The sequence below is a fragment of the Podarcis erhardii genome (genome assembly GCF_964252035.2).
Source record: "Podarcis erhardii genome assembly, chromosome: 2".
Taxonomy (NCBI): Eukaryota; Metazoa; Chordata; class Lepidosauria; order Squamata; family Lacertidae; genus Podarcis; species Podarcis erhardii.
The window spans coordinates 32677594-32688180 of record NC_138498.1 but is presented as its reverse complement, the minus strand read 5'-3'; the positions used below and the strand labels follow the sequence as shown (position 1 = coordinate 32688180).

The 10587-nt window shown below is 42.6% G+C and overlaps 1 protein-coding gene across 1 annotated transcript in view; it reads left to right on the top strand.

Moving 5' to 3' along the window:
• The window catches only part of DUS1L (dihydrouridine synthase 1 like), an 18278-nt gene extending 12596 nt beyond the window's left edge, over positions 1-5682 (top strand). Inside the window, exons 8-12 of the mRNA XM_081851995.1 lie at positions 172-287; positions 1394-1560; positions 2084-2121; positions 3668-3743; positions 5192-5682. Of these exons, the coding sequence (XP_081708121.1) occupies positions 172-287; positions 1394-1560; positions 2084-2121; positions 3668-3743; positions 5192-5340 (546 nt within the window). The 3' untranslated portion in view covers positions 5341-5682. The remainder of the gene's footprint in view (positions 1-171; positions 288-1393; positions 1561-2083; positions 2122-3667; positions 3744-5191) is intronic.
• The last annotated feature ends 4905 nt before the right edge of the window (positions 5683-10587 follow it).

Below are 10587 nucleotides of genomic sequence, written 5' to 3'. Positions count from 1 at the left end.
CCTCTACTGCCTGTCTTATCTCTTTGAGAGAGGGACAGCACTATTTTCAGAATGAGTTTGCTAAGTTCACAGGATTATTGTTGTTGTTGTTGTTGTTGTTGTTGTTGTTGTTGTTTTCATCTCCATGTTTGTTCTCCCTGTGAATTGAGGACATTAACTTGTGGCTGAATTTGTCATTACTCAATCATTTCTCCACAGGAAGAAATAGCCAGTTTGAAGGAAGACGAGAAGCCAAAAGGAGGATTGCCTTTCTTCCATTGGATTTGTCAGCCATATGTCAGGCCTGGGTGAGTCGCTAAGCGTTAACCCAAAACAAAGCTTGTGCAATACATACAGCACACCTTCTTCTACCCTAAGGATTATTTATGGTCTTTGAATTATAGCTTAGCAAACCACTGTTGCATTCTCTTACACCCTGCCTTGCAACAAAAAGGAGCAAGGTGAGGGGGGGTCATTGCAAATGCTTGGGCACTTTATCCCTTTCTTTCTGAATACTTACCCTTTCCCTACAACATGTAGAGGATATGCATGCTTCCTTACTCTGGAAGCTCGCTTAAGATTTGAGGACTACAGACACACACACACACAGCCCTTAGACTTCTAAGTTGTGTTACACAGGTTAAACATGTCTCATTGCCTGGAGACAGACAGTCAGGTCATGCATCCATAGTAGTGACCAGAGGAGGAATGGTTGGTGGGAGGAGAGCAGAGAGAAGAAACCCCATGGTGCATCTGCAGCAGCAGAACCGTACGCCTTCACCTGCCCCTGCTGCAACAAAACACGTCTCTCCCGTATCAGTCTCTCCAGCCACAGCAGGCGCTGTAACCTTCCAACAGTTTGTACTCGCCCTCAAAGACAGACTCCTCCATTGTCTCCCAAGACAGACGGATACCAACATCAATCACACATAGTCACGTTGCTTTGTTATGCCTGGGTGCTAGGCAATAATGTGCTGCAGCTATAAGGTAAACAGACATTGTCATCTTTTTATTTACTAGAGCAGCACTGAAAACCCTTTATTTTAGCATCTGGAAAGCCATCGGCTCCCCAACCCAATCCAAAGTCTTCGTTACCATCTCTCTTGAAGAGGACTGGGCTGTGGAATGGGATGTTCCAATGTGTTGGAACTTTAGGTGCCTGATGAAATTACTGTTCCCAAGAATAGTTTGCATGATCTTATCTGGCTCTCTATGAGTGTTAGTTCCTACTTGCTTCCCCCAGTCAGCAACTAGCCATTTTATGATTGCACATTCTTTCATAGCATAGCATTATCTTTGCTTTTATTATTTTTAAGGTGCCCATGCCATATACAGACTTCTATAACCGTGGGGTTAGCAAAAAAAACTAATGATTGGCTTTTGTTTTAAATGCTCTGGTGTTGAACCATCACAGGCCCAAGGAGGTGTGCAAGGAAAATGGCACTAGTGGCATGGAAGGAAGCACCCGGGGTAAACGAGCTTTGGAGGATGAGGATGATGGGAACTCGGACGGTCTCTCAAAGAACAAGCAAAAGAAGAAATTGAGAAATCCTAATAAAAGCTTTGATCCATCCTTAAAACGTAAGTCTACGGGGCTGCAATATTTAGCCTATGGGAAATGGATAGTAATCCCTTTGACCAACATAAGATGTGTTTCTGACTAATTGGGCAGCACATTTTATTTTCTTATTACCAGTTTCTTTTAATATAAGGATTTTTAAAAACTGCAAATTGCAAGTGCCATTTTAGAAGGGGCATTCCCTTCTTATTCAGGAGGGAATGCCTCCAGGTTTATTCCTTCTGAAAACAGAGTGTGTTCTTTTAGGATTGGGAGGAACCCCAGAAAAGATTTAGGAGGCAGCTGGAGGAGAGGAGGGCAAAATCCAGTTGCTCAGCATAAGTCGTTCTGCTTGTGCAAAGCACTATTTAATGCTGTGTTGAATACAACCCTTCGTTGTTGTTGAGCTTCTTCTCCTGTAGATTTTTTGAAAATGATGTAAACATTGTCAATACCCAAGATGGAGAAAAATGCTCTTCCTCTGCACATCAGCAGCAGTTCGAAATGACTAAAACTTTTTTTAAAAGTCTTTTTTCCTCCTTTCAGCTAAATATGCAAAGTGTGATCAGTGTGGAAACCCAAAGGTAGGTCTGTCTTCATTTGGTTTTCTCCTTCTAATTCTCCCTGTAATGTAATTCATACATTAATCATTAAATCCCTGGGTAAAATTACATGTACTATAACCCTTCCTTGAGCAAAGGGCTCTGTCATAGTTAAAATGGCAAAAAACCAGCCCAGTGAGAAGTTTAAAGAACTAAGTAGTTTTAACTGATGTGCCCTATCTCTCCTGAAAGAGCATTCTTAGTAGTTGTTTTGTCAGTGGGTTCATACCTGTGTTGTCTCCTGCTGAATGAATATCCCTAATGGCTGATGGAGACAACTTACTTTACCTGTGAGTTATGTAGGTGTTCATACAAGATCTGAAAGTACAGGTAGTGGTCCTATAATTTTTGTGTACACTTCTAGGAACATGCGTATGTTCCATGGAGTGATTTTATTACATCATTAATTTCTGTGTTTGGTTATTTAAATAAGGTAGCTGTTTAGAGTGTTAATCTATATGTGTTTAGCATTTTTTTTCTTTTTTCTTTTTTTGCATCCCAAATTGAAATTTTTTCCTTAAAATAATTCAGTTGAAGTGAAATCATGGAGAGGATCAGGCTTGGTTGGCACCCTGTAGTGATCCAAGTAATATTGCAGGTTAATAGCCACTTGTGATTTTTGCTCTGCCTGTTCATTCATGCATCCTCAAGACACACACTTCTCACCATACACTTGCATATACACATGTACCCCTCACTCCTTACACTGTTACATACTTCTCGCCTTTACACACACGGCTCACATTCCATACATGCCCAGGATCTCCCACAGTGGTGTACTGCTGACCTTAGTCACTCGCGTTCCTCTGTATATTTGCGTATTCCTCTATAAGGTTTTCTCCTCCTCCATGTACACTTATAATGATGATCCCTTCCTTGCATACAGATAAACTCACCGGCCTTTTTCATTGTTGGTGTGTCCTCTTTGTCACTTTCCTAGAGGTTTGGAGGTGTGCCAGAAGGGATCAAGGAGAGATAGGAAACTACCTAGAAAACATGTTGCTGATATGCAGTGGCGTAGCGTGGGGGGTGCAGGGGGGGCCGGCCGCACCGGGCGCAACATCTGGGGGTTAGGGTTAGGGGGCGCAAATCCATGGGTTAGGGGGCGCAAATTACTTCCCTTGCCCCAGGTGCTGACAACCCACGCTACGCCACTGCTGATATGTGGTTTTCTCAACCTATATGACCAGGCTGTGCTTCTAAAGGTTTCAGAAGGGCCTGGGCAGTATTTAAGCAGTTTAAATGGATTACTTGCATCTCATGCACACACCTCATTTAAGTCCCATAAAGCCAACCTTGTCCTCTTTAATAGGGCACACAACACATGCAACTTGGGGTTGGGTCCTTTTTTCTTATGAAAGGGAAAATCTATTACCAAAAAATATTCTGAGAAACCTTTGGGGTTTGAAATGCCTTTCATACCCCAAATCAACCCTGACAAAGCACTTTATCTACAATGCCACATGTTCACTGGCAACTTGGGATGAATATGTAAACTTTCAGCTAATTAGTTTGTCTCTCTTCCCAGGGTAACAAATGTGTATTTAACCTGTGCCGAGGCTGCTGTAAGAAAAGGGCTTTTAGAGAGACAGCAGATTGTCCAGGTAAGCGAAACCCAGTTCAGTTTTCCAGAATACTAAAGCATTTTTAAAAAAATAACAGAGTATAGATTTCAAATCCTGACTGATTTGGTTTTTAAGTAAAAGCAGCATACTTATTGATGTTGTGCTGGCACTTGTGAATTAACCAAATAAATGTAAGGAATGGGGTTTTCTTGAGCTGCTTTTTAAAATGTTCATAATAGCTAGCTGAGCATTGATTGTTTAAGTCAAGTTATGGTGAACCATTGAAACATTACATTTCCTCTTTTCCATAGACCTTGGCCACTTTTGACATAGGCCCGTCTCTCACTGATTACCCCTGAGTAAAGGCATTCCTTGATGGAAAAATGGGTTTCCTCAACCCTGTGTTAAAGCCTAAGCCAAGGACTGATGCCTATGGGACCATTGTGCCAGCAAAGGTCTTATTTGGTGCCCCTGGGATGAATCATAATCCCCAGATTCCCAGCTTTCATTTTTTAAAGAAAGTCTCTAGCATTTTTAGAACTTGTGATATGATACAAAATGTGAACACACCATTCTTCTCAATCTTTTTAGTTAGAAATTAGCCTTCTGGACCTTTTCAGTGTTTTACTTTGCTTCCTTCTCCCCATGTCTGAGAGAATAATTCCTATGGACACCCATGTATGGGAGAGAGGGGAGATGTATGGGAGAGCGGGAGGGAGGAGAGTTTATGTAAGAGAGAGAGAGAGCGAGAGCGAGGAGAGCTATGAATGTGATCTCTCTCTCTCTCTCTCTCTCTCTGTGTGTGTGTGTGTGTGAGAGAGAGAGAGAGAGAGAGAGAGAAGTATACATGAAGTGTGTGTATATGAATGAGTGAGAGAAAAAGTATGTGTGTGCCTCCTGCTGCTGCCGCGCCGCCGGAGCACGATTTCTGTTCTCATCCTGAAGCAAAGTTCTTAACCTGAGGTACTATTTCTGGGTTAGCGGAGTCTGTAACCTGAAGCGTATGTAACCTGAAGCGTATGTAACCCGAGGTACCACTGTATTGTATAATCTCTACAATCAGAACCAGCAGAAGGTAGCTGACTTCCTATGGTAAACCTGAGGTCGTCCAGCGAGCAGGGAAGCAGCAGTCACTGTACTCTCCTTAATTTTGTGTTATGACATCCCCCATCCCATCCCACCCACACCATGGCAGCCATTTTATGACTGGTGTTGCATAGCACTTTCTCAAAATCAAACATGTGCCCGCTGGCCCAAAAAGGTTGGCGATTCCTTTTCTAAGCTATTACTTTATTCCACTTTAAAAAAAAAAAAGTCATTGGCTGATGGCAATTATGTAATATCACTTGATACAGGTTGGAAGATTTTTATTTTTTTAGTTCTCTGCTTAACCCCTCATTCTCTTAAAGAGTGTTTCTTTCTCTAATGCCTCCACTTTAGCTGCTAATTAACCCAGGCACATTTACCATTTCCCTCCCCCCCTGCAGGTCATGGTCTGCTTTTTAAAACCAAATATGAGAAGTCCCTTTCATGGAAGAATGGCCAGTCCAGTCTGGAGAATATTGAAGTGACAGCACAGAAAGGAGAGGTGGAGGAGACTATATTGCTCAAAGAAGCTATTGATGGTGTGGCGTGAGGCATGGAGACTCCTCCTGGTTGTGCTTCCCAGCCTCTTGTCTCCTCGGGCCAAAGAAATAATCTGCTTCCAGAACACAACAGTTGACTCCACAGACCTGTTCTTAAACGACAGACAAGTCTTACCTAAGGAAAAATGTCTTTCTCAGGGAAATATCCTGTAATGGAAATAAAAGGATGCAACGAAAGCTTTTCATCCTGTGTTCGAAAGACTTCAAAGACTGAGCCAGAAGGGCTGGCCTTAAAATGCTGCATTGGAGACACCTCTACAGATTTGACCTGCCTGTTTTTAAACTGTGTGTGGTTTTAAAATTGGCAAATAAAACTTTTATATCAGAACGTATTTTTGGTACATCATAAGTAAATTGGTGTGGATGTGGGCCAGCCCTAGGCACAGAACAATAGCAAGTCAGCAGCTGTTAAAGGGCACTGAGAAACTTGGGGAGAGCTGCTTCAAGGTTCCTAAATGGAAGGCACACCTATGTAGTAATTGATTAAAAAAAAAACCTGCCTCTTGGATTGTAGCTTGCTATGCTTGTACTTAGTGCATAAAAAGTGTGTGCCCCTGTGTTGGGATGCAGCAAATGATCCTATGAATGGTAAATGTTTTACACTAGTTTTGAATACGTATAAAACCCTGAATCTGTACACTTATAAGATGCACCAGTTAGCACAAATTTATGTCTAGGTTCAAAGTAGGTCTTTCTAATGGCAGGCACAGAATAAAACTCCTGTGGTAGCCTTGGAACAGGAACATATGAAATGTAAAATTGTTTCATAATTGATATACCGAAAAAAAAAAATTTAGAACAGAGAGAAATCAGGGATAGTGGCATCAAGCGGATGTGCTCGAACCACCAACCTTCTGGTTAACAGCCAGATGCACTGATCCATTGCGCCACAGGTGCACTGTGGCTCCTTTTGACCGTCTAAAAAGGCAGGCTGCAGTAATAAGTGCTCTTTGGGCTTCAAGGCAATCCTTGTCAGTTCATGGTTTGGATGTTCTTCCAAGTCTCTTACTAAGAGTGGGAATGTTTTCCCCCCTCCTTCCCTTTTTTCTTTTTCTTAGCAAAAGCTGTCCAGAGTCACATCGCAGGTGGTGCTGTAGTTGCAGGTGGCGCTGTGGTCTAAACCACCGAGCCTCTTGGGCTTGCCGATCAGAACGTCAGCGGTTTGAATCCCCGTGATGGGGTGAGCTGCCGTTGCTCTGTCCCAGCTTCTGCCAACCTAGCAGTTCGAAAGCACGCCAGTGCAAGTAGATAAATAGATACCACTGTGGTGGGAAGGTAAACGGTGTTTCCGTGCACTCTGGCTTCTGTCAGTGTTCAGTTGCACCAGAAGCGGTTTAGTCCTGGAAAGCTGTGGATAAACAACGGCTCTTTTGGCCTGAAGCAAGCTGAGTTCTGCAGCCCTATAGTCATCTTTGACTAAACTTAACCAACCAGGGGTCCTTTACCTTTATTGTTCAAGTTAATATTGTCAGCTCCAAACTTCTTAAGAAATATTGTGGTATTTGCCAATTGAGCTGAACATGCCCTTAGGCTATTTAGCTGATTCTCAGTAGAGGTTCCCTCTAATGGCTGTGATTCCCTGTATTTGTTCTTTGGAGGCATCTCAAGTATATTTTATGATGTTTCACCCCCTTAAGCTGCACTAAGTATCCCTCCTCCCCGATAATGAAACTGCTTCCTTCTGAAGAAGAGTTTGGATTTGATATCCTGCTTTATCACTACCCGAAGGAGTCTCAAAGCGGCTAACATTCTCCTTTCCCTTCCTCCCCCACAACAAACACTCTGTGAGGTGAGTGGGGCTGAGAGACTTCAAAGAAGTGTGACTAGCCCAAGGTCACCCAGCAGCTGCATGTGGAGGAGCGGAGACGCGAACCCGGTTCACCAGATTACGAGTCTACTGCTCTGAACCACTACACCACACTGAGCAGCATACTGGGTATGATGGTACTTTTAAAGATGAGCAGCAATCTCCAGGTTTGCTGAGTACCAGGGAGTTTCTCATACTATTCAAGATCTATGGAATACAATCTAATGAATGAGTAACTGTCCTTTTCTTTCCCCGTCTTCCTTGGTGTAAAGGGATATTTGCAGTGTTACTTTGTTGTATTAAAATACTAGGACTGATCTCAGTGGAAGCTTGTTGCTTGACTTCAGAAAACCGGTGTTAGCGTTGGAGTTAAAAGATTTACAGCTGGTGTGGGCTGCTTGTCATCAAAAGAGGTCAGCTCATCTGAAGTAGCGCCTGTGTGGAGGTGAGCCAAAATTCCTGCCTCCTTAATCGTTATGTCGTGTCCTCTTAGAGAAGTACTTAATCCCTCTAACAATAGGGTGATCTTAGTAAGCTGCTGGAAAATTGACACAGTCAGAAAAGTTGCACAGGCAGTAAAACTTACCCAGTTTGTAACTAAGCTAACAGTTCATAAATTATTGGTAGAGCAACGTAAGAGAGAGGCTTGTGAGAGCCATGCAGCTCAGCTGGAGCAAGCAGCTTAGATTTCTTCACAAACTGAGCTTCTCAGGTAGACTGAGAACCTACACCAATAGGCTTGATTACCTGTTTCCTCCCAAAGTGAGTTGACGTGGCATAGTTAAGCCTGGCAGGACAGCTTACTCTGTGGTACTAACCCCTTCATGCATTAATTTGACTTAAGCATGTTAGTTATATGAGGCTTGTTATCCTACATGTTGGAACTGTTTTTAGTTGTTTTTAGTTTGTGTGTTTGACACTCCGGGCTGCTTTTGAAGGATGGGATATTAAATAAGTAACCACATACATACATAGCCACAAGGACCAATAGTCAGGCAGCTATCTGCCTTAATTGAGTCTCAGTATGCCTTTGGCAAGTTCCCCTCATCTCATACAACCAGCAAATTGGGTGCATTTGAAAATGAAAACAGCTTACAATGTAGGAGTGCATATACTTCCCACCACTACCCAAAGGCTTTGATAAGGTGGGGAAATACTCTCGCTATTTTTATTTATTAAGATTCTAAAGCAGCTGATTGCAGCATCCCAATTCTCCCTTGTAGATGCAAAATAAACTCAATTTTGAAAAATGCCAGGCTCAGCTTTCTTCAGAGCAGTCACTTACATCTTAATAAATAACAAGGTAAGGGGAACCATTTATGAATTAGTGTTTATTGTGCAAGAGAAAATATAAGCCACCTGTCACCTATATCCCACATGCCTGCACCTATGTTAATTTCGATGTTTGCTTTCAGCCTTAAGGGACTGTAGCTATTACTCTGGTGACTGCAACATTTGTTCATTGTCCTTTATAGGCTGAATAGTCATACGACTTGGGTGTTACAGGGCAGGCATTGCATGTGGGCAGGGGAGTATGTTTATCAGTTTCTGGGTGCATCAGGTACTCTTTAAAGAAGCACCCCTTCTTTCCAAACAGTTGTATCATGACCTACAGTATGTGTTTAGGGTTACATACTGCCGCATAATTTTCCCTGATGCAGAACCAGGAGCCTCAAAACACAACCCTGGGAACATTGTTTCTGCTTTGTGGACTAAAAGTAAAGCCTCAGATCCATTTTTAATTTTTGCCCACAGTGGAAGTGAAGGAAGAAATCATTAAGCCACATAGAGTTAGGTGAACAAACAGGCCGCAGTGTTCCTGACCACAATTCTGGTTGCACTAGCACACAAGTACAGTGATTAACTCTCCAGCTAATGGGTCTTGCCCAAGTGCAGGGAGGCAACTACTGAAGAAATAATGCCAGCAGAGGCTGGAAGCAGTTCGGTTCCCATGCCTTTGACCATCTCACCAAAGGTGAGGCAGAAGCTTATTTCAGTTGCAAAACAGGTTTAGGACTGTATGTTAAGCAGAGACTCCTTAAGAATTACTGCAGGGTGATCCAACCTACTCACTCCAAAAACCAAGTCTCTACCCACAGCAAATCATTGTGGGATGAACCGTACCAAAGGAAGGTCAAAGTGCCTCAGCAAACCTCAGAGCCAAGCATCATTCAAAGTTCATAGTGTACTTTGCACATGGTGTTGAAGCCATCTTGCGCACATAGATCATGAACATGTAGCTACATCACCTGCACAACTGGTGACTCTTATCTTTTTCTGTTGCCCCTATCAGGCAAGTGAAGGCTGTTTTCAAGTGCTTTAGGCAACAATGTAAGTTGTTATGTAGTAATTTTTGTGACGTTACCCATTTACTTAGGCAGCCTCATGTTCTGACAACAATGGTGTAGTCATTCACCACTGTGGCTACAGTCCCCTCACAGACTGCTACATTACATAATGTGGGACCCAGAGAGAAACGACTAAACACTGTAGTGTCCTGACGCTATAGTCTTCTGCACACTTACCCTGAACTTATTTGGATTTTCAGTTATCTTAGGCTGTTAACGAGGTTATACCTTATTGTGATCACTTAGTAAACAATGCAATGTACATTTGAATGCTGTCAACACGACCCCAATGTAATACAAGGCCTAAATTCACATTCTTTCCCATGCAAGGCCAGAGCTTGAAATGTTCGGTGTCATCCAAATTGAAGATCATTGTTGTTTTTATTGCAATTTGCTGTGGGGACCATAGTGGGCTAAAGATGAGGATAGCAATAAAAAAAGTCGGAAAAACAAGTTTCCGGAAGGTCTGGCATCTTAATTCTGAGCTCTCTTATATTTGCTAATAATTCTTCCTTTAAGCAGCATTGGGTAGAGAGGTCACGATATTAAAAAACTGAAGCTATCCTGCAAGACGCTTCTAAAGAAGCCAGAGAAAACATGAGTTACACAAGTGTTTCTACTATTCTTCCTCTTTTACTTGCCATCTGAGATGTAGCACTGTCTGTAGAAGATAATGGAGAATTCTAGCCTCCCGCCTTTAGGCGACGCCACACACTGCCATGTTTTGAAATGGTTGACACAAGCATTTTGAAAGCTGGTTGACACATCCTCTTGAAACAACCACAGAGGTATTTTTCTAGTTAGCATCCCTGCAGGGACTTGATAATGTGATGCCAAGAAGTGTTAAGCAGGGCTAGCCCATGACATTCCGGTATTTGAGGCAAAGCAACAAATGGTGTTCTCTCCCTTGCCCAATGCTGCAAAAAGTCGTGTCAAGGTGCATAGTGCCAAAAGTAAATTATTTTGGCATCTGAGACAAAAAAATCCCACCTGAGCTGTGTCTGGGTGGGATAATTTCAGGGGGTGGGGGAGAGAAGCAGGACCAAAGCTCTCTTAAACTCCTTTTGTCTCACAGTTAAGAG